Here is a 23,554-nt window from a genome sequence, read left to right as displayed (position 1 = left end):
TGCAGAGCCTGGGACACCCCCATGGCTGCATCCCCTCCCCACTGTGCCAGAGCGGACCTCTGACTCCAGACCAACAGCTCCTGCTCAGCTCCCTGTCCTCGTGCTGGGAAATGCAACGTCCCAGCCCACTGCTCCTCATCCCACTTCCCAAAGCACCAGGGAATAAAAGCCCCCCAGCCCAAAGAGGTGTTCCAGTTTTGAGGAGTTAGCATGCTCTGGCTGGAATTTAGCCCCTGCTGATCACACTGTGGCCAGGACAATTTATGGCCCACCAGGGAAGCTCTGCTGGCCAGAGTTATGGGCAGTGATTCACAGTGAAAGCATCTCCCCCTGCTCAGTCCCTTCCCCTAAAATATTCACTGGAATTGTTCACTCCCGTTGCTGGAAAGAAGGGTTTGCAGAAAGAGGGCTCATCAGAGATGCTGAAAAAGGTCCTGTGGGAATGGGAGGTTGAGTTTTTTCCTGGTATTTTGGGTAGAAGAACCCATGTAGAGCCCAGCTGTGGGTCATGGCTCTGGCCATGGGTGCTGGCCTTTGCCAGATCTGTTGGGCAAGACATTGGTCAAACAAGGATTACAGAGGGTAGAGGGAATCAATCCTCTGTCCCTTCCATCAGCTTGCTTGGATTCAGCTGCAGACACTGCCAAAATCCTTGGGCTGACTGGAAATCCGGGATATGAAATTTCTTCTGAAATTGAAAATTGCTGAAATGCAAACTTTCTGACAATTAAAAAAAAAACCCAAACCATCCCTTCTGGGAGGAGTTTCAAATGAAAACATTCACCTAAGCTTGAGTAAAATGCAAATTCTGGCTTAGTTCTCAGCTGTGTCACCTTGTCCCCCTTTCCCTCTGAGGACAGAAGTTGGATGGCAGAGCAAAACAATTCCACCAGAAGAAAACATTTTTAAAAAATGTTTTACTTTTTTTACTACTTTTATTTTTTCTGCCCTAGAAACCCCATAATTACTTCAACTAGGCTAAAAGCACCACAAGGCGTCCCTGTCCACAGCAGGGGGTTGGAACTAGACCACCTTTGAGCTCCCTTCCAACCCAACCATTCTGTGGTCCTATGAACTTCCTCACACAAAGCTCTTGCTTTTGGTGACACCTGGTTGTCACAGACATCTTTTCATGAAAAATCCTTTCCTTAGGATTTTTCCTCCTGAGAAGCTGAGAGGCCTCAGGAACAAAATGTAAACAATGATTATCTGCTGCTGTGGAATGCAACAGGTGCATCTGCGATTGGCCCACGTTGGTTTGTTTGTAATTAATGGCCAACCACAGTCAGCTGGCTCAGACTCTGTTGCAGACAGAAGCTTTGTTATCATTCTTTGCTATAATTAACTAGCCTTCTGATGAAACCTTTTCTTCTATTCTTTCAGTATAGTTTTAATATAATATATATCATAAAATAATAAATCAAGCCTTCTGAAACATGGAGTCAGATTCTCGTCTCTTCCCTCATCCAAGAACCCCTGTGAACACTGTCACACCTGTGTGTCCTGCCAGTGTCCCCTTGAGTCTGAGCAGGACTTGGTGGTCTAAAGCCCACTTCGCCAGCTGCAGGTCAAGTTAGAAAGGCATCAATGCTGTCACCTCTTTTTTAGTGGGATCCACGCCTTCGGGAAGCTCATCCACGGTCCTGTGCATCAGCACCTCTCGGGAGTAAATCCCTTCCCCGTTGGGCACCATGGCAGGGCTGCTGTGGCTGTTGTTGCTGTTGTAGTTGTTGCTGTTGCTGTTGTAGTCGTTGCTGTAGCTGTTGCTGTTGCTGTCACTGTGGCTGAAGTGAGATTTGTACTCCGAGGAGGCATTGGCTGCAGCTGAACCAGCCAGGTTGGTGGTGCTGAGGGTTCTCTTGTTCAGGCTGAGGTTGTTCAGGTCCTGCCAAATGGAGGAAAACATGTTATGATGAGATGCTCTGGCAGAGCAAGTTGGGGATGATGCCAGGATCTTTCTGCTGGGGTTGTGGGGGACTATTTCTGGCACAGGCTATCTGTAGCTCCAAAGCAGCAAGGGGAAAGTCCCAAATGACGTGTTAGTGCAGTGCCTCCATAAATGCTACACCTTGGTGTTAGGACTGCTAAAAGCACACACTAGAGCAAAGAACTGAGGATACTTACAGCAGTCTCATTCTTCTCAAGATAACATCAGGGGAAGGCACATGTGGGACAACAGAAGGTGAGGTTAGATGTCTACCATGTCTAAAACATCTAAATTACCTGCACACCCCTCCTTGATGAGCCATCTCTCCTCACCCAAACCTGCCACTTCCTTCCAGCCCTCATCCTGACCCTGCCCAGGGCAGAACTGACCCTGTGACAATGGCATTTGGGAATGTTGGGACATCATTAACTTTGGAGGATCCCCCACTGGACCAAGCCCCTCTTGACCAGGGGACTCACGTTTGAGTTCTCAGGGGCTCCACCACTGTAAACTATTCACAAAACACTTAACTACACCCTCTTAGAGCTGCACACACCTTAATTTGTTCTGCATTAGAGCAGCTGGACAATGTCCTGCTCACAGATGCCTCTGGGCAGGACTGGAAAAAGCCCAGAAGGTCTGGGTGTATTTATGGGTAATTCATCACATCTCCCTCTGCTCCCACAGAGCAGCACAGCTCTGATGCTGGCAGCCTGAGGTTCCCATCCCTGCCCTAATCCTGATCCTGGTGTCCCCTCCTTGGTGCAAACAGGCTGGGGGATGTGGAGGTGTGTGAACCCAGGTGTTTCCTACTTGCATGGCCAAGACACAACTCACCACTTTGATCTCGGATATGGCCGACACATCTCCCAAGCTGTTCTTCATTTCCTCGTAGGATTTGCCATCCTAAAGGGAAAGAGAGAGCTGTGAGAGCCATGGGCTGCCTTTAGCCCACACTCCTGGGTCAGGAGATCCCGAATTTTAAAGCCCAGTGATGGCCACTGATGTGGCAGCTCCTGCAAACCTCAGCCCCTGCAGTCAGAAAAATCTGAGCTTTCACTTGAAAACAAAGAAAAAAAACAAAACAAGTGGACTTCAGCCTTTGCAGTTGTACAATAACAGGTGGAACTAGGAAATTTAAAGACTTTGGAGCAGAAGGAAAATGAAGAGAAATAATATTTACTGCTGGATTTAAATTTTTACATTTTGTTGAATCTTGCAATACCTGAAAGTACTCCTTTTTTTCAACTTTCCTACTTCATTTAGCTAAAACAACATATTTTTTCAAAGCCTCAAGTCCTTACTTCTTGTAATTAGGTGCCATGTGCTACCAGATACCTCTTATTTTCTATTAAAAAATAAATGGAAGATGCTAGATAAATTGGCAAAGCTCATGACTGTGTTTTCCTAAGCAGCCAGGAGATGTCAGTTCTTAACAGAAACACCCAACAAAGTTTCCCAACAAGAACAAGCAACATAAACACATGGACTGCAGAGAAAACAGATTTAGACCCAAAACTGAGCGAAGAACACACACCAGATGTTTCTGGGATGTCAACAGTTTGGATGGCTTGTCTGTAGTTGCTGAAGCTGCCTACAGGGGATATTTTTAGAGGCACATATTTTATGAGCTGTATCCTTGTTTTTCAGCAGTTCCCCGGGAAAAAAAAAAAAAATAAAACAAACCCACAAGTTTTGACCTTTGTTCTAAGCATCAACATATTTTAAGGGTCACTTTGAGTTGCTGTCTTATCTCTGCAGATCCAGCTGTCAAGACTGCATCCACCACCACATGGATTGGGAAGAAAGACAATGCAAACCCAGATACAGGAAATAAAATATCTCTGTAATAGTTTTCCTGCAGTGTGGAGTCCTGGGGAAAGAGGGGAGAAAGGAATTTTTCCTTCCCAGTCATCTCTGGGAGCAGGTTTCCATTTCTACATAGGGAGGAGCTGGTATTTGCAACTCTGGTTTTGAAGGCTGGTGTGCAGGGACCAAGGGTGACCTTGCTCAGGAGCTCCTGAGCCCTGATGGGCTTTCCACAAACCTGAACATGAGACCTGTCTGCTCACATATTTCTTTTCACCACAGTTTGCCCTTAAAGCTGGCTCATAAATTTGCCTCTGTGCCTGCACTTTCAACAAAGAACTTCTGTTGCTTTGGTTTGTTTTCTTTTTTCCTTTATGATGTGGGTGGGTCTTTTTTTCCCTCTGAACTTGATTTTTACTACTCACAGTCCCCACCTCTTTCTGGCTGAAATCAAAAACTTGATTTGGAACGTAATATTTATGAAAATATGAACATTGTGAATTTAAGCACATTTGCAAAAGCCTCTGCTTCACCAAACAGGGGCTTTTTTATTGGTGAAGGAGCTTCAGACAGCACCAGGAACTCATGTCCTCATATTTTGAAGGACCCTGCACATGGCAGGGGGTTGGAACTGGATGATCTTTAAGGCTCCTTCCAACCTAAACCATTCCATGATTTTGTGAAGCTCAGGACATTTCCTAGTGAGGTTTCACTCCATGCACCCTATATTCACTGACAACAACACCCTCCAGGCCCTCCTGAGTAGCCTCAGGGCTTTTCCAGCAACTTACACTCCATTTGTAGGGGTCCCAGGCGTTGAACCACCCTGTGAAGTTGAGGGGTTCATAGCCCTGCTTCACCAGGATGATGGGAGTTGCCAGGTCCCTCCCAGCTGGATGGGTCTTGAGATACTCCTTGGCTGAGGCAATGGCCTCGTTCCTCTCCTGTGTGTTGGAGGCTTTGCCAACCCAAAGGAAAATCTGCAAGGGGAGGAGTTGAAGGTCAGTGAGGCATCAGAACCTGTGCAGACACAGCTGTTTTTTCTCCCCTCCAGTGGAAGCAAAGACAAGACTGGAAATGTGTTTTCCCAACAGTCCCCTGTGATTCTGAGCCCAAATTTACCCCCAAACAAGGAAGATTTTGCTTTTGAGACAGGCATGGAGCATAAATAGTTCTGGGGTAAAACCTGAAATGTTTTTTTGGAATGGAGCATAAATATTTCTGGGGTAAACTCTGAAAGGTGACAGCTCTTGTACGTTTCAAGGAAGCTGAACCCAGTCACAGGCCAAGACCCAACTCAATAACCACCAACAAAAGCCATAACCTGCTTTAAAACATGTCTGAGGAGAAAGGGAGGAGGCTTTTTCTGACCTCTTCCCATGTGTCCAGCAGCATGACATCATCTTCATCCAGGTCCTCCTGGCAGAACCCGACCACCTCCGTCATGATGAAGCGACCTGTCTGGTTGGAGCACTCAAAGAGGCGAGGCTGGTAGTGTGTGACCTGCTCCTGGAACCTGCCTCGTGCATGGCAGGGGAGGGAAAAGCAAGAAATGTGGAAATCGTTCCCTCCTGGCTTACTGCAGGGCCCTGAAGGTGCTTGTTGTAGCCTTGAGGGGAGAGGTGGAACATGGCAACACCCATCTAAAGGCCTGGAAGCCAGCAATGTCAGGTATCAAGGGATTCTCGGACCATTTTAATGCTTTTCAAAGGTAATTTTTTTTTTTCTCCACCCAAAAAGGCAAAAGCAGTACTCTTCCCTCATTGTGGCAATGAGTTTCATGTCAGGTGAAAGCCACACCAGATCACTTTTTGCAGAGGAAACCACCACCAACCCAGAGGGCTGGAGAAATCCATGTTGTCCAAAAGCAGATTTGGTCTCATGATTCTCCTGGGGCTGCGGCTGGTAATGGAACTGGAAATGGAGCATGTGGTTCCTGCAGCCCTCAGGACAAAATATGGGATAGTTTTACTGGGCAGAAAGGAGGATGTAGCACACCCTTGTCTGCAGGCTTTGGACCTGTAGCTCCCACTTCAGGAGAACCCCTGGCCCAAAAGCCAGGAAAGAAACACCTTGGTGTGGTTTCTGACCAAGGCCTTGCTGATATTCTGGCCTCGTGCTCCCTTTATTGAGGACACAAAGTATTCACTTTCCTGCAAAGTTTTGACCCCTTGCCTAATGTCCCCTGGCCAGAGGAACAAGCAGGCCACTATTACCTCTTTTCACTGGCATAAGGTGCTTTGCCTCCCAGAGCTTCCCAGAACTCTGCAGGTTCCTGTCCTTCCAGGATGGTGTGTTTGTCCCTTCTGGAAACGATGTCAGCCACCATTTTTGCCATCTCCCGCTCATCTCCGCTGCATCCCTGTGCCCAGGATAAAAGATACAGGTGCAGTTAGGGGCAGACTGGCAAAAATTATCCATGGGGAAAAGCTGACTTGGTCCTCTGGAGAGCTTCAGACCTGCTTGAGTGCTCTTGAGCTGATCACTCATGATCAGAATAATTTCTAGTCCTTGAAGGGACATTTAGTGCAGCCAATGGCACCTAGAGCAAAACTCACAGAATGACAGAATGATTTGGGTTAGGAAGGACTTTAAAGATTATCAGGAACACCTTCCACTCAAACAGGATGCTCTAAGCCATATCCAACATGGCTCTGAACACTTCCAGGGATGGAACATTGACAAATTCTCTGCTTTGGTTTGATGTGCCATCTCATCCTGACACACAACTGACACAAGATCAATGAATTTGCTCTCACCCTGATTTCTTACAGCTGGAAAATCTGGGATGATTTATTGATCTGAATGAAAGTTGTATGAACACCTACAATGAGGTGAGGTGAACCCCAACATGGGTTACATTTGTAGAGAAGGCTTTTACTGCTGACCCTCCACAGACAGAGCCCTTTCCTGGGTGCAGTTTTCTCACAGAATCATTGAATCATTAAGGGTGAAAAAGACCGTTAGTATCATGAAGTCAAACCATCAGCCCATCACAAAATCATGTCATCAAGTGCCACATCCACACATTTTTGAATACTTTTGACTCCACCATTGCCCTGGGCAGCCTGTTCCAGTGCTTGACATCCCCTTCTGTGATGAAAATTTTTTTAGTATGTAGTATTAACCTCCCCTGGCACAACTTGAAGCCATTTCTCCACTGAATTAATGGGCCACCTGCCCAAGGATTCATCTCCATGACCTAGCAGAGGCAGGAGACTCAAGCCCCACCTCACCATTTTCAGATCCTTTTGGCTGCCTCCTCGTGTGTCTCTGCAGACTCACCTTCCCACACCACAGGTAGCAGACCTGGCTGGTGCTCAGCAGGAAGACATCGTTGGAGTTGAGGGAGGAGGCTCGGGCTGGCACCTCTGTGGCCTTGGTGTTCACCTCATCCGTGCCCCTCACCTGGAAGAGGCGGATCGCCGGCTCGGGGCTGCCCTGCTGAGCCCGGCTGGTGCCGCCCTGCAAGGAGAGAGGGAAGGGCAGCTGTTGTGTTGTGATTTCAGGGTTTACCCCAGAACCTCAGGTGCCTCCCTGATAATTCCCTGCCAAGTGTGTCAGTCACCTCTCCTTCCCCCTCCCTTGCTCCCTGCCGAGCACTGTCTGTCCATCCTGGCATTCCAGAAGGGCATGGAGTGATTTGCAGATTCAAAGGATGCCCTCCACCCGAGGGGGCATTGGGCCATCCAGGTGTCCTTTGTCCCTTGAGACCTCCTCTCCTGTACCTGGTTGGTGGCACCCTACCCCTTCCCTCCCCGTCTTCCCCAGGTTAAAGGAACAGCAACCACGCTGTGGTTCAGGAGTTCTGTTGGAGCTGTTGCTGGATTCAGAGGCCTGTGGGCCAGTATAAACCTCTGGATCAAAACCCTCCATCAGAACCCACTCCTTTCCTTCACCATCATCTTAAAGCTTCTCCACCAGAGGTAAATCTGAGCTCCTGCAAGCCTGGACTCGTCCCCAAGGGCCCAGCTGCAGCATCCAGCCAGCCAAAGGTGTCTCTGGGGTAAAACACCACAGTTGCTGCAATTTGGGTTCAGCACCAAGGGCCAGACAAACTCAGGCTCATCCTGTCCAGCTATATTGGGATTATTCCAATAGGTAGCACTGAGAGGTGAGGAGGACACACAGATCTAGGATGTGACTGATCTGAGGAGGGCTCTGGGCCACCCTGCCCACTTGCAATTATGTGTTACTGTCATATTTTCTGAAAAATCCCTTCACCACGATTTCCTCTCCTGGGAAGCTGAGAAGCCTCAGAGAAAAATGAAAACAGTAACTATCTGATTTGCTTCTCCTGTATTTTGTTGCTTTGGAAAGTAGTCTGGAGGTTGTTTATCAAAAAGGTGATTGTTTGATTGGTTTCATGTGAATTGTTTTTACTTAATAACCAATCACAGCCAGCTGTGTTGGGACTTGGGAAGAGGGAGTCACGAGTTTTCCTTATTCACTCTTTTTCAAGCCTTCTGTCTGTATCTTTATTCTATAGTATAGTTTTAGTATAGCATTCTATACTATACTATACTATACTATACTATACTATACTATACTATACTATACTATACTCTAATTATAATATAATGTAATATACTATACTATACTCTAATTATAATATAATATAATATAATATAATATAATATAATATAATATAATATAATATAATATAATATAATATAATATAATATAATATAATATAATATAATATAATATATCATAATAAATTAGCCTTCTAAGAACATGGAGTCAGATTCATCATTCCTCCCCTCGTCAGAGTTGCTTACAAATTCAACAATAATGAAGCATGGTTCTGCACTGAGCAGGTAAGGAAATACAAGTGTCTTCTGATTCCAGGTCAGAACGAAACCTACATGGCACAACTCCCACATTTCTCCCTGATTATGGAGTCCTGACCAGCTCCCATCAAGATGCTCAAGGTCCATGTGACCAGATCTTGGTGTCTGTAGAGGATGTGCCATGCAAACTGGGCAGGGCATCTGTACCCTGATTTCCAGCTGTGCTCATCTTAACTGAACACCTGCCATGGAAATCAAATGGTGGGACCAACACTGAGAGCTGAGGGCAATTCCCCTCTCCCACAGCCACAGGTGGAATTTCTCCACCACATTTGTCAGCAGGCAAGGCAGCAAGTGAAGTGGGTTGGTAGTTATGTGATGTGATTGAGGCAAGGACAATGCAAATCTTGTTTGTAGGATATTTTGAAGGACCCTCTCTGGATAGCAGCACTGGTAATTCACAGGATGACTGCCTTATTCTAACTCTGCAAAATATTTTGGGACAGAGTCGTAATGAACTCCATACATCACTGCTGAAGCTCAGGGATGGAGCTCAGTTGATTTGGGTCAGTCCAGGTCTGTGTTTACTCCAACAGTGCTCAGACTGCTTGAGGAGTACTAGAATGTCCAGTCTGCCAGTCTGGGCAGGGCTGGCAGGCTCCTTTCCTGAATATCAGCCCATTTTTATTGGGCTATTTCCACTGCAGCTGCCAAACCACCATTGGTGCTCCCACCCCCCAAAGCCAGGTTGTTGGAGCCCAGGACATTCCTCTGGCTGCCCTGGAGGACTCAGACCCTGGCAGGGGGCTCAGAGACCTGGGCATGGAATCAAAGACACCTGTGACCTTGATTTTAGCCCATGGAAACAATTAGCAAATTTATGTGAAGAGTTACAAGCCACAAGAGTTTGAGTAGAATGATAGTTAATTTGTCACAGGGTGAAAAAGTAGAATTTTGGGGTTTTAGAATGGGGTTCAAGAGGCAAGATGGAGGAATATGGGTGTGTCCTGTCCTTCTTCTTCTTCTTTTTGTCCTCCATCTTCTGCTGTGATGGTGACACTTGGATTGGTTTAGAGACAGACTGTCTAACATAGGTGATAGGTACTGGAAAATTATTGTAAATAAAGTGCACGTAGGTTTTAGTATAAAAAACTAACACCATCCCAAGGGTGGTCAATGTGCCACAACCTGACCTGCTGGACAGATATCAGCAGGTCAGAGAAAGAATATATTAGATAAGAGAAAATAAACAACCTTGAAAACCAGAGCTGAGGAATCTTGACTTCTTTGGTCACAGGGCTGGGAAAAAAGAGTCTTTAATACCTCAGGAGCCATTTCAGCAACACTAAACCTGAGAGCAGGTTACCTCGTAGATGACCAGCTTGCCCTTGAAGATGGCCAGGAAGTGCCTGGGCTCCTTGCCCATGGTCACCCGCACCTGCACGGCCTCGTCCCCGTATTTCCTGTCCAGCTCGATGGCGTTGAGGGCACAGGCAGTGATCTCATCCACGGAGGCGTGGCGGCCCTGGGGGACAGGGGGGTGACACACACAGCGTGATGAGAGCAAGGGTACAAACCTACAAACCTCTTCACAATTCAACACCTGCCAGTCCCAAAGTGTGTAATACCATGAGATCAGAGTTAAAACCTCCAGATATTTAAATTTCACTGGCATTCTGGTTTTGCAGACTTCAGAGTCCCATTTTGAAGCTTCTCTCTGCATGAAGATATACTTCAAAAAGGGAAGCAGAGATATCCATATAACCACAGAACTCTAAGAACTGAGGCTTTAAGGGACAATCCAACTCCAAACTTTGACCTCAGCACTGTAAGCCCCACCATTCTCCACTCTTTCTGTCTGACTTTTTTGATGCTTAGCCTGATGCCAGTTTGGGATCAGTGTCCATAGTATCTACAAAGGACAGCTTGGGATGTTTGAAATTGATGAGCAAAGTGTATCTGAGTTCTTCTGGGTGCTTGGGTTGGGATTTTTGTGTGCAATTGCTTCCTTCAGCTTTAGGCTTGTACAGCAGGAACAGCACAGTGCCCTCTGCTCTGCTTTGACCTACCTGCCACATGTAGATGATGTAGTGGGGTCTGCCTGACCTCAGGTAGGTGTACAGGACCAGGTAGCAATCACCCCCATAGAACTGCCCATACATCTTGGGATTCACTGGCTGCATTTCCAAGTTCTCAATCCTCCACACCTAGGGAACAAAAAACATCTTGGTGAGCAGCTGTGGAGTCAAGGTAAGGACAGAGCACAACCTTTTGGCTAACACACCACTGAAGCTTCAGGTGTTCCCTCAGGTCCCACCATTGGAGGGAAGAGATCAGTGCCTGCCTGTGACCGTGTTCACAGGGGTCTCAGGTTGAGGGAAGAGATGAGAATCTGACTCCATGTTCCAGAAGGTTTGATTTATTATTTTATTATATATATATATTACATCAAAACTATACTAAAAGAATAGAAGAAAGGGTTTAATCAAAAGACTGGCTATGAATAGAATAGGAAAGAATGATAACAAAGGTTTGTGGCTCGGCTCTCTGTCCGAGCCAGCTGGGCTGTGATTGGCCACTAACCACAAACATTTAACAAGGGCCAATCACAGATCCACCTGTTGCATTCCACAGCAGCAGATAATCATTGTTTACATTTTGTCCTTGAAGCCTCTCAGCTTCCCAGGAGGAAAAATCTTAAAGAAAAGATTTTTCATAAAAGATGTCTGTGACACCTGCCCCTCATGAGGAAGCTGTGAAGAGCCATGAGGTCCATCCTCAGCCTCTCCCAAGCTGAACAAACCAAGAAATGCTTGGAAAGAGGCTGATCACTGCACCCTCTGCCAGCCAAAGGAGCTGTCTCACCTCGATCTCCCCGGAGGCATCATCGACCATCCTCTGCTCAGCCGCCAGCTCAGGCCTGGCGTGGAGCTGGGTGGTGTCAAACTTCACCTGCTCCACCTTGGCTGCGTCAGACAAAACAAAAACAAGAGCAAAAACAGAATAAAAACAAGAATCCAGTGACTGCACCACACAAACCCTTCCCATCCACACCCACAACCACTGTACAGCAAGCAAAACCCAGTCCAGGTTTGCAAAAAGCCACTCCTGTCCCCAGTAAACCAATGCTGATTTTGGAATATGCAAGAGCAAACCCACTTCAGTGTTGACCTATGACAGGCTGGAATTGGCCACACAGCATGTTCCAGTGACAGCTAGCTGGTAAAAATATTACTAGTCTCCTGACTGAAAAATCTTAATTTTTTTCCAAATCCATAAATATTTTCCTCCTTTTAAAATGCTGATTTCAGAAATAAAATGCCTACATTTCTCCAGTTCATGCCAAAGAAAGAGAGCATTTACAGACAGCACAGAGAGAAACAGAGATGGAGAGAAAAGAGAGAACTTCCAAGGGAAAGAGATTTGTGGCTCTCAGGCTGTTATTGATGGAGATGTTCAGCATCTCTGTCACCTTCCCATCATTCATCAACAAATTCTCTCTCTTTGGAATTGTTTAGTCTTTGGGGTTAATGCATTGTAATATTCCCTTCAGCAGTGTGATAAATACACCATTTACACCCTGTGTAAATACAGCATCATTCCACTGATGTCAGGAGGGGACTGGATGGATGCCAGTGTAAATGAAAGCAGAGCTCCTTATCAGGCTCAGCATTAGCCCTTTATAAAGGAAATTTGGGAGATTTGCAAGATGGAAATTTTGCATACAATTCTTCAGAGAGGAGTGACTCTCTGACAACATTTATATTCAAAGTGGCAATTTGGTTCATAGCAGAAAATTCAGCAGAGCTGAATGTCCTTCAGTTCATGAATCCTTTCCATCAACTGAAGAAGATGGAAAACAGAAGGCACCAGCAGAGTGTACATTAGATTTTTGAGATCCTGAAGGCAGGAGACAGTTGATGTGAATGATGTTCCCTCAGCTATTGCTTAGCACAGGTAGGAAAGACAAACCCAGGACCAACATGCTCACCAATTTTGCCTGTAGTGTAGACCTTGCCCAGCCCTTGCGTTTCGTTCTTTTCTGTCCACCTCTGGAAGAGCTGTTTGAACATGGCTGACTCTGCTCCATCATTGATCACCTCCACGTTGGTGGATGAAGGATAGCCTTTGGCTTGGATAAAACCCTGGTGGGTTCAGAAAGGTCATTAGTGAGCTTTTGCTTTTTACAGACATGAGAAGAGGGGTGTGGACCTGGACCAGCCTGAAGAGTGTCCCTCACTGAACACAGGGTGGGATTCAGTCCAAGATTTGCATTTGCACTAATCAGAAGTACCTGAAGACTCTTGCTGTAGTATGATGTTTACTTCTGTCTTTAGGGGACTGAACCCTACTCCTATCTCTTTTCTCCAAACTTTTTGTCCCTCTCTAAGTCAGGAAAGCTGTTCTTCCTGGTAGAGAGCATGGGAGTGAAGGGGTGGAGGCAGCTCAGCATGCCCAGAGCATGAAGTCTGTTTTGAAGGGACTCACAAACATTTTTTCTTCTCTTTTTCTATTTCTTTCCTTAAACCTGTATTATTTCTTTGTAATAGTGCTACCATCAAGTTAAAAGACTATTTCAACAGAGGTGCTTGATACAATATAAATGGGAAGAAAATGTTCTGTGTTCAGCCACAATGCCAAAATCCTCGTTCAGTTTTGGGAACTGCTCCTGTGTTTATCTCAGAAGGCTCCAGGATGACCCGAGGTGCAGTGCTGGCAGCTGTGGGAAGGAGCCTGATTGTGGCTTTCTGAGCATCCAACTTGTGCTGTAAAAGCTGCAGCCACACACTGCCCTCAGGGAAAAGCAGAGCAGATGGCTCTCCCGTCCCTCCCACCTGCCACACTGAAAGACAGACATATCTTTTGTTCTACATGTGTAGCTCAGGGCCAGAATTTGCAGAGATGATTGCCTACTGAAATGAGTCTGAGTCAAGCTCTTGAAAGGAGCACAGAGGACAGTGATAACTTTTAAGGCATTTTTAAGCTTTTCTTCTCTGAGACAATAGATGCAATCCTATTGAGGCTGGAGTCCCCAGGTTGGACCTTACTGAAGGTGGACCCACTGAAGTTCAGTATGTCCTAGTTAGGTCTCATGGAAGATGAAGCCATTTATGGTCTTCCCATAAGTAAATGTCTAAATAAAAGCCGTGTTCCCTCATAGTCTTCACTTCAACATGCTAACTTGTAAAAAAATACCAAATTCCTTACTTGCTCAGGCTCCCTTGAGGCTAATTTTTTTCTGAGAGGAAGAGCTGGTGAATGCTCTGACAGAAAATAACACATGGATGTCAGAGCCCCTTTATTATCTGTTTATGCACCTTTTTTGGTCAAATTATTGACCCTGCTGATCCTCTCTGATTCCACCATCCCTTGAACCAACAGTTCCCAGAAGTTCATTATTTACCACTTAGAAAAGTATTTTCTTTCATACTTGATTTTCTTTATCCGTTTTTTTCTTAGTTTTAGTGGCAGGTCTTAGTCCTAGCACAATTTGATGACTAACAATTTTGTATTTATGTCATCATGCTTCCCCTAGACACTCAACTTCTCTGTTATTACACAGGCCAGCTCCCCAAGAGCTACACTTAATTGTAATTAGTGGTCAGATCTAGATCAGCACATATCAACCGCCCACGACATCATTTGCACTCTATTACAACTCACCACAGCTCGAGTGAATGCTGCTTTTTTCTCTTCTGGGCTGGAGGCCTTTCCTCTCCAGACATAAATTTTGAAGCCACCTTGGTCTAAAATGTAGCAGTCCTGAGGTTAAACCAAAAAAACAGGAAACAGAAAAAAAACCAAAAGTGAAAAACTCTGTGCAGGAAAAGCTCATAATTTGTAGCCCAATCAGGTGGATCCTTGTTGTAGATTTAAGTCAGATGCATATCCAGCTCATTTCTCTGCCTTGCAGAGCTCTAACCCTGGTGCAGCCATTATCAGAGGTGACAGAGAAATAATTTCTTGGTATATACATGGAGTACAACTATTAATTAATTAATTTCCATAGTTTATAAATGGAGTGCAACTACCACCAACCCCACAGGGTAGAGGTTCACAGGTGTGGGCACACCTGGCCCAGGCTGTTGATTTATAATTTTAACTAGCTAAAGTATGTATTTTTCTTAGTCATTGCTCAAAACTGTCTATTACAGCCTCAGAGGAGGTGTTCTCAAATCAAAAACCACACCAGCTCCAAAAGGGGCCAGGAGAAGTGTACACTGAAATATCTACCCTACCCTGCTGCTCCCTGCATTTATGCCCAAATCTGCTTCTAAAGGAGCAGGAAAGGTCCAAGTTAGACATGTTCTGCATGAATATTTTGTCCTCACTGATATCCCTGATCTGGAGCTCAGTGTTGCATTGCTGTGAATGCAGCAGGATCCCAAACCCAAAGGGGATGAGGGGTGTGCTGAGCCCATCCCCACTGCAGACAGCTCCAAACACACTGTGGGACCAAAGGCTGCTCCTTTTTCAAACTGAACTATGAAAGAAGAAAAAGGGCTTCACATGTCTGCAAAGGGAGGCTGAGATTTTAACAAGGCTGACATCAGGATGCAAAGGGGAGTGGGAGCCTTGCGGCACGGTGCTGTGCTGGAATAGGCTGCTCTGCACTGCAGAGAATTAAGGATGAGCAATTCTCTGCCAAATTCCAGTCAGAGGAAAAGCCTCTGTTTTCTGAAAAACTCCGCACAGAGGGTCTGTCAGGAAATCTCCTTCTAGGGTGGGTCACTGAGACCAGCCACTTGCTATGGCAGGAAAACAAATCTCCCTGGTTTCGTGAGCAGAGTATTTATTTGCTCTGGAGTCAGCAGAGGGAAGGCTATCCTTGAACATCAGGTATTAAGAAGCCTTCATTCCATCTGGAATTTATTCCTGGTATGCAGCTCTCCCTCACTGTGATTGCCAAGCTAATATAATCCTTGGCTCAGAGCATCAATTTGCCATCTCTTCTTGGAACAGCTTCAGCACACCACCTACCTCCGGCTGCTGAGATTGTAGCAGGGCTAAGCTGTCCTAACCTAACAGCAGGGCAAAGCTCTCCTAGTGATGGAAGGCCTGATAATTTTCAGGAAACAGGTGCTCAGCTGAAAACAAAGTGAGCCACAGCCTCCTCTTCTGGCTGCAAAGGCCACTCTGGCTTTGTCTCACCTCGTGCTGGAGCAGATCCTGCGTCAGGGGCCGGGTGGCGATCTCCTGCACCACCAGGTCGTTGTCCTTCTCATAGACACTGCAAGACAGAGCCACGGAGCTGAGTTAGACCCCACAGAGCCCCTGGGACAAGGGACAGGGTTGGGAGCACAGGACTCACTGGTAGAGCCTGACGTTGGCTTTCTGCAGCTCGTCGGCTTTGGTGTCGGGGACGGCGTCGCGGAGCTCCCCGCGCCTCTCGCCCAGCACCATCCTCATGATCTGCATCAGGTCTGGCGAGTCCCTCTCGTTGTCAATGATGCCAATCTGAGCACGGCCACCCCTCTCGCTGTCCCTGATGCTCCGAGCCAGAGCAAGACCCTGCACAAGGACCCACAGGGGTAAGTCCTGACACACACCCCACACCCAGCGAACTCCAAGCAGTGACTGAGAACCAGCAGCCCCAGCCAGGTTACCACAGCTCCCTGAAGCTCCTAGTGCCTTCCAAATTTAGCTATTAAAGAAGCAGATATGTTTGTAATGCCTGATTATTAACTAACTCGTAGGAAAATACTGCTAATTGCAGTCGCTGTTGATGCTGCTCCCACAGGGCACATGGGAGGAGGCATGTGGGAGCCACAGGCATGTGGGAGCCACAACAGGCACTGCCTGCATGGGACTGTGCACCAGCAGGTCCAGTGGTCCTCTGGGATGGTCTGGGGGACAGATGAACACATGCTGAGGCCAACGAGGCAGGATGCTGCAGAGCTGCAGGACCCCGGCCACCCCACGGTGGCATTTTACATTTAAATGTTTTAAGTGTTCAAAAAATGTGGATGTCTTCTGTGAAAAAAGCAGCATGAAATGTCAAGCAGCTAATTAGGCTGAAATCTCCATCTTCAATTGATTTTTTTTTTGTTCCCATGACTCCTACTGCAATAGCTTTGAAAGACTCCTCTCTTTATCTCCTGTCTCTTTATCAGACATGGGAGATGACCTGCTTGAGGCCTGAGATGAACCCAGCAGCCACAAACCTGCTCCCCCTCCTGTGTTGAGGATTGCTTTGTACCTTCTTCAGCATCCACAGGATCTCCACTGTGCCCCAAAAATGGCATTCCCTGGGGAGATTCCGCCTCTCCCAGTTCATCAGGGGACACCACACACAGAGCAGACCCATCTGCCTTTTAATACTGTAATGACCACAAGTTGGCCACCAGCTTTGCTGATGACCTGTTGCTGTATCTTGCTTTATCAGATCTCTGTATCTTGGTTCCTGTATCAGTAAAATGAGGGTAATGATCCCTTTGCAAAGTGCATTAAGAGCTATAGATGTGACCTATCAGCACTTGGGTTATGTATTCCTGCTTGTCTCATACTGACCAAGCCAGAATTCCCTGTTGATGCTGTAAACAAAAAAATTAAAATTAATCTACCCTGGGGTGGCTACTGCAGCTAAACCTACTGGAGCTGCTGACTTTCTAATCCTATGCCATGCAAACAACAGGGCACAGAGGGATGGAGATGAGCTCCAGAGGGAGCTGGATGACTTTCTGGGGCTGGAACTAGTGATGTGCCCTTGGGTGTCTGTGAAATGCAACCTGAGGCCAGGTCTGAAGTGGAGCAAAGCAATTCCATGGGCCTCTAAAACCAACAGATGGGCAAGTATAAAATTTATTATTATTTGGTCATATCTATGTTGTTGGTCATAAGATTTTCACTGTGAAAACACTGTGAATTTTTTTCCCCCCAAGCATCAAAAATGCCACCTTAAGCCAAGTGTCTTTTGCCTGTACTCACCCTGGATTTCTCAGCAATGCTGCAGCTGGGTCCATTCCACTGGATCAGCACTTTACCAAGGTCCAGCAAGAACACATCTCCCTTGTTGAAGCTGTCCCAGGAGAGTGCTACCTGTCACAGGGAAAGGAGAGAGTTTGGACAAGGAGAGCTGCAGGTGACAAGTGCCAGCCATGGCAAACCTGTCCCTGGGGATGTAAGAACAGGTTTGCAGTGACTCCTCATTCTGCTGGCACTCAGCTCCTCACTGAGCACAGTGCTAACACCAAACCCTCAAGTGAGGACTTGAAAACTGTCCCGAAATAGAAGTTCTTGAGCAGAAATGAGATACCCAGCTGTAAATCTGCTCAAAAATGAGTGTAGGAGGAAGGGGAAGGAGAAATGACCCATAAGAAGAGCAAGGTCTTCTTCTTACCTCTGTGGCTGACACGTGCTTCTTGCCCTTGACGTGAAGGAGACGCTTGATGTTGTACATGTTGGTCTCCACGTGCTTAAATCCTGAAGCCACTCCTCCCTTCTTGTAGCTGTTGTGCAGCAGAGAATGAAGAGTTAGACCCCATTAGAAAATACCTTCCCCTCTATCCTCTGAGAACATCCCAACATTTTGGTGGCAACTAAAATATCTAGAGGAAAAATAACCTCAAAATCCTAAAATTGCAGTGGCAAATGCTGTGTTCCTTACTGCTGTTCATGGTCCTTATCAAGGTGTCTGTCTGCCTCTTATGGGCATTTTGTTGCTGCTGTGCACACAATTATAGAATCATAAAATCATTTAGGTTGGACAAGACTTTCAAGATCATCGATTCCAAGCATTAAACACCCTGGGAGAAGATGAACAGGCAGGTCAGGGATGGAAATGGAATTGTAGCACAACCAAACTGAAAATCCTACTGATCATGGCAGTGGCATCCCAAAATTGAAATATTCCATAAGCATTCAATTAGAATATGAAACAGACTTGGCAGAAAACAAACTTCCTGCTAGAATTTTGTTTTCTTCAAAATAGCTGTTTTATTAAAAGCAGCCTAGACAGGAAACTGTGGCCAGAAGCAGAACAAAACTGTAAACACTTACAGGACACTGTGTTTCTCTCAGATTTTACCTCCCAATTTTTGTCTTCCATCCCTGAATACACACTGTGCAGCAGCCACTCTCAGCACTGTTATCACCTCATGCCACAATGTCATCTCCTCTCTTGGGGCAACTTTGCACAATCATGAGAGGGCACAACCCCCCACAGAAGTTCCACAGCGTTTTTAATGGTTTCTGGGTGAGTTCAATCCACTCTTACATATCCTAGACCATTTTAGAAAACAGATCCCTTGTTCACACTGCAGTAATAACTGACACAATGCTATTTAGGGGGAAAAAGGGGACAATTGTTGATTGTAGTTTTTGCCATGTGGGTAATAGAATGTATTTTAGGTGGAAGGGTACTGGCTATTGTAGGTGGAAACTTTCCACTATTTTAGGTGGAAAGGTACTGGCTAATGTGGTCAGAAATGTGACTCACAGCACTCTAGACTTGTTTGGCCCAGCTTAAGATACCCACAGAAGGATGCTGTGGTGATGAGTCCACCTGCCAAGATGTGGAAAGAGCTTCCTTTAATTTCTCATTCTGCCTCAGACTTCCTCACTGACCACAGGGATGTGGTTTAGACCCAGATGAATTCCAATCCATGCTGATTTCAGAGGCAGACAGGTTTTCAAACAGACTGGTTTTGAGGGTCTGATTTTCAGTCCTTCACTGTCCCCTACTCATCTTCAAGATGAGGCTAAAAGCACTTTTCTCTCTCAGAAAAGTTCTGAGGAGATTCATGAGAGGTTGTTGAGATGCACAAGACAGAGATATCCAGCCAGACTGGGATGGAGAATATTGACCCAGGATTTCTGAGTTTCCTTCAGCTGTTTGAAACCAAAGCACTCAGGCTGTTTATTGCCAATGAAGATCTTCCTTGGAGGACAGTAACTGGAGTCCTTCCAAAAACCCCAGAGTGAGCAAAGACCCTGGGATTGGATTCAACATATCAACATATCATATATTCAACATTATCTTTTAGATGACAAAAGTGCAGTCACTTTTTCCTTCCACTTCAGGAATATTACACCCACTATGAGCCAAATCAGCACTTCACTGCAAGGTGGATATTAGTCTGAAGTGCTCTGAATGGGCACTTGAAAGTCTGTGGAGGAGAGGAACGAAGACCCTGAGGTGAACAAAAGGGAGGTTAAGATTAATTTACTGCAAAAATCTGGGAAAATGACCAGTGGAACAGAATGCCACGGCTCCAGACTGAATAAGTAATTCCTTCAAAATGGGAATTCTTTGTTCTGAATTTTAACTAGCATCAGTGCTGATCCAGGGAGGTCATTCTGTCCCTCTACTTGGCATTGGTGAGGTCCCACCTCAAGTGCTGTGCCCAGCTCTGGCCCCTCAGCTTGGGAAGGACCTGGGGAGCCTGAGCACATCCAGAGGGGACAGTGAGGCTGGAGAGGGGCTGGGAACACAAACCCTGTGAGGAGCCCCTGAGGGAGCTGGGGGTGCTCAGCCTGGAGAAAAGGAGACTCAGGGGTTGTCAGAACCCAGGTCATTCCTCTGGCTGTCCTGGAGCACTGGAGATCCTGGCAGGGGGCTCAGAAACCTTGGCATGGAGTCAGACACCTGTGCCTTTGATTTTAACCCATGGAAACAATTACCAACTTTGTGTGAGGAGTTAAAAGCCACAAGGGTTTGAATAGAATGATAGTGAATTTACCATAGGGTGAAAAAGAAGAATTTTGGGGATTTAGAATGGGGGTTCCATAGGCAAGATGGAGGGATCTGGGTGTGTCCTGTCCTTCTTCTTCTTGCCCTCCATCTTCTGCTGTGATGGTGGCACTTTTGGATTGGTTTAGAGTAGAGACAGACTGTCTAACATAGGTGATAGGTATTGGAAAATTATTGTAAATAATTTTCAGACCTCAGCAGGTCAGAAAGACAATGTATTAGATAAGAGAAAACAAACAGCCTTGAGAATGAGAGCTGAGGAATCCTGTCTTCTTCTTTGGTCTCGGGACTGGGAAAAGAGACTTTATAACACCTCAAGGTCATCTTGACACCAGAGGCATCGTCAAGGGGTGCCCCCATCAGTCTCTGCAGCTCCTGAAAGGTGCCTGTGCTCAGCTGGGGTTGGGCTCTTTCTCCAGGAAGCACTGACAGAACCAGAGCACACAGCCTCAAGCTGCACCAAGGGAAATATCAGTTGGATATTAGCAGAAAGTTTTTTATAGAAAGAGTGATAAAGTTCTGGAATGGCTGCCCAGGGAGGTGATGGAGTCCCCATCCCTGGGTGTGTTTATAAACAGACTGGATGTGGTGAGATGGTTCAGTTGAGCTGTTGGGGCTGGGTTGGACTGGATGATCTTGAAGGTCTCATCCAACCCGCTCATTCCGTGCATTCTAGATTTCCCACATTTTTGAGATACGGATGTCTCTGAGACTTAGAGAGAAGCAGAGGGAACCCCAGGGGCCACAGCCCAGCTCTCCGTGGGTCACTCGGTGCCACTCACATGATGCCGTGTCGGAAGTAGCTCTGGAAGGTCTCGGACTCGTGTCCCTGCACCTCGCGGTGCTGCACGGGGCTGCCCCCGAGCGCCGCGTCCAGCTGCGTCACGTACACGGCCGCGGCGCCCTGCTCGTCCTGGGAGGAGTCCTGGCCAATCCAGTAGTGCAGATCCACAGCCGAGCCACGGGAGCTCCTTTTGGTCTGCAAGAGAGGGGAAGGACAGGTGCAGGTGAAGGCACAGCCCGTTTTTGTGTTGGAAAACAGAGTGACCATGGAATTTCCCAGTTCTGCCTTTCTCCTGGGCAAGGGAGAGAGGGCAGAGCCTCAGGTACTCCCTGGGAGCTCAGCCTGGAGCTCTCCTTACTCAGCAGAGCAATTTATGGGTTTATAAACTGAACTGAGGGATGTTTCTGTTTTATACTCTTTTATAACTCCTATTATCATGGAAAACTGAGTGCCCGTGTCTCAAAACATATCTGTGTCAGAAAACCAAGTGACCACTGAGCCCTTTCCCAGTTCTGCCTTTCTCCTGGGCAAGAGGAGAGAGGACAGAGCCTCAGGTACTCCCTGCTCTCCTCATTCAGCAGAGCAATTTATGGGTTTTATAAACCAAACTAAGGATGTTTCTCTTTAATATTCTTTCATAACTCCCATTATCAAGGAAAACTGAGCACCCATACAATTAATGTGTTCAGATTGTTCTACTGTTGTACATTTTGATATTAAGACTTAAAGGAGATTCTTCTCATAGGATATCTTTTGAAATACAAGGCACACTGCTATTTATTTGCCTGGAGATGCTACCCTTGCTTTCTTGTTGCTGTTCTCACAGCACATAACAGAGCAGCACAAACTGCCTCAGAATTCCTGCTGACTTGCAAAATAGACATAACTCCAAATGAAGCTGAGCCAGTGTGTGCATGCTGGGATTCATCTTATTACAGAAAACCCCAGCAGCCTAGAAAAAGGAGGCAAGCGGGCTGAGAAGAAGGTGTGCTCAGTGTTATTTGAGTTGTGCCAGTTATCTTCCTGCACCCACTGTGTTAAATCCCATTGTGGACACCTGGGAAAGGTAATAAAAGCTCATTTCATAAGCTGGATTTGACACTAAATTCTGTTTATTTGCTTTGTGCAGTGATACCACAGTGAAACACAGCAGAAGGAGTTGAATAAAACACAGCTCTGTTCCTCAGGCACAGATAATTAATTTGTGGAAAAATCACTCAATTTAATACATTGCTATTGAAGATGATCAAAGTCCCATTGTCCCACGGACAATCATTATTTGGAAAGGCTCCAATAAAGAAGCAGAATGCACAGATGAGTGTTTTTACCTTCCTGTCTTCCAGGGAAAAGGAGAATAGTGGGCTGATGAAGGGCTCTTCTGCCTGGGGAAGTTGTTGTAACAGAAGTTGAGCATCAAAATCCATATTTACACTGCCAGCTCCCTGCAAGGACTCCAGTATTGTGTTCTAAACTCTGGTTTAGACTCTAGTATTCTGTTCTGTTCATGGGCCTGTAACTCAGGCTTTCAGCACTCTGAAGGGACCCTAGAGGCATGTGTGTGGGGCATTTGAGCAGGAGACACATCCTGTGCTGCTATCCCAGCCTGCCTTCCCATCCTGGCACATTGTGGGGCACTGGAGGTGTTGCTGCCTCTCCACCGACAGAGAATGTTTGCAGGAGGCACACTCAGACCCAGGAAGTGGGAAATGCTTCTGGTGTCCACCCTATGATGGGTTTGGGTTCAATGAGACCTGGGTTGCTCCACGCAGATAAAGAGATTTGGAAGGGATTTTAGGAGGCGAGTGTAACACATCATCCTCCTGCCGAAATCTGAGACCACCAGGCAGTTTGCACAGAGCACAGCTGGTTCTCAGCACTCCTTCACAACCAGCTCAGGTAGCTCTGCACCAAATTTGGGTGGGGCTGAAGTGTCTTTATGGGGACATGGGATGGGCTGCAGAGCCTCTGCTGCTTACGTGACACACGACACGGAGCATCCTCATGGCCCACATCACCTGCTAAAAATGAGACCCTCCAGCTGGCCACATCCCACATCCCCCAAGGACTCCCACAAATCATTTAAATGTGAGCCTTGATTGAGTTTTCCAGGAATGTACTGGTCATTTTGCCATGCCTGGGCATGACTCAGTTGATTGGAAGATAAACACTTTTAATGAATTACTAAGTTAACTGCTCCTCTGAACTTCTGATTTACTAAACAGGCAGTGTTGTCACAACAGCCACGTGAAATTCAGATCCATGATTAGATGGTGAGCACACATGCAAAACAGTGCTTTTTCCACAGGACAGGTACACCAAGGCAAATCTAAATAAAAAGGGTTGAACCAGTTGCCCAACAGAGAGCAGTGTTTGCTGTCTTACTTACGTGCAAGATGATGTAACAGTCTCCTTCAAAAAAAGTCCCATAAGCTTTTTCAGGTACAGGAACCATTTTCATGTTCTGTAAGGAAATCAGAGTTGGGGTCACTGCTAAAAGTGAAGAGCCAGAAGTTGGTGTGTATGAAACAGGACAGGCTGGGCTGCACAAA

The 23,554-nt window shown here is 46.4% G+C and overlaps 1 protein-coding gene across 1 annotated transcript in view; it reads right to left on the bottom strand.

The window, feature by feature from the left end:
- VILL (villin like) overlaps nucleotides 1-23,554 on the bottom strand; it is a 37,362-nt gene that overhangs the window by 529 nt on the left and 13,279 nt on the right. Inside the window, exons 3-20 of the mRNA XM_058028069.1 lie at nucleotides 23,392-23,466; nucleotides 21,004-21,200; nucleotides 17,870-17,978; nucleotides 17,458-17,568; nucleotides 15,842-16,041; nucleotides 15,682-15,760; nucleotides 14,194-14,292; nucleotides 12,521-12,674; nucleotides 11,395-11,495; nucleotides 10,599-10,736; nucleotides 9,896-10,054; nucleotides 7,022-7,201; nucleotides 5,953-6,098; nucleotides 5,108-5,252; nucleotides 4,528-4,716; nucleotides 2,765-2,833; nucleotides 2,125-2,136; nucleotides 1,598-1,885 (exon numbers count right to left, since the gene is read on the bottom strand). Of these exons, the coding sequence (XP_057884052.1) occupies nucleotides 1,598-1,885; nucleotides 2,125-2,136; nucleotides 2,765-2,833; nucleotides 4,528-4,716; nucleotides 5,108-5,252; nucleotides 5,953-6,098; nucleotides 7,022-7,201; nucleotides 9,896-10,054; nucleotides 10,599-10,736; nucleotides 11,395-11,495; nucleotides 12,521-12,674; nucleotides 14,194-14,292; nucleotides 15,682-15,760; nucleotides 15,842-16,041; nucleotides 17,458-17,568; nucleotides 17,870-17,978; nucleotides 21,004-21,200; nucleotides 23,392-23,466 (2,451 nt within the window). The remainder of the gene's footprint in view (nucleotides 1-1,597; nucleotides 1,886-2,124; nucleotides 2,137-2,764; nucleotides 2,834-4,527; nucleotides 4,717-5,107; nucleotides 5,253-5,952; nucleotides 6,099-7,021; nucleotides 7,202-9,895; nucleotides 10,055-10,598; nucleotides 10,737-11,394; nucleotides 11,496-12,520; nucleotides 12,675-14,193; nucleotides 14,293-15,681; nucleotides 15,761-15,841; nucleotides 16,042-17,457; nucleotides 17,569-17,869; nucleotides 17,979-21,003; nucleotides 21,201-23,391; nucleotides 23,467-23,554) is intronic.

The sequence above is a fragment of the Melospiza georgiana genome, chromosome 1 (assembly GCF_028018845.1).
Source record: "Melospiza georgiana isolate bMelGeo1 chromosome 1, bMelGeo1.pri, whole genome shotgun sequence".
Taxonomy (NCBI): Eukaryota; Metazoa; Chordata; class Aves; order Passeriformes; family Passerellidae; genus Melospiza; species Melospiza georgiana.
The sequence above is the reverse complement of the archived record's forward strand: the minus strand, read 5'-3'. Positions and strand labels throughout refer to the sequence as shown.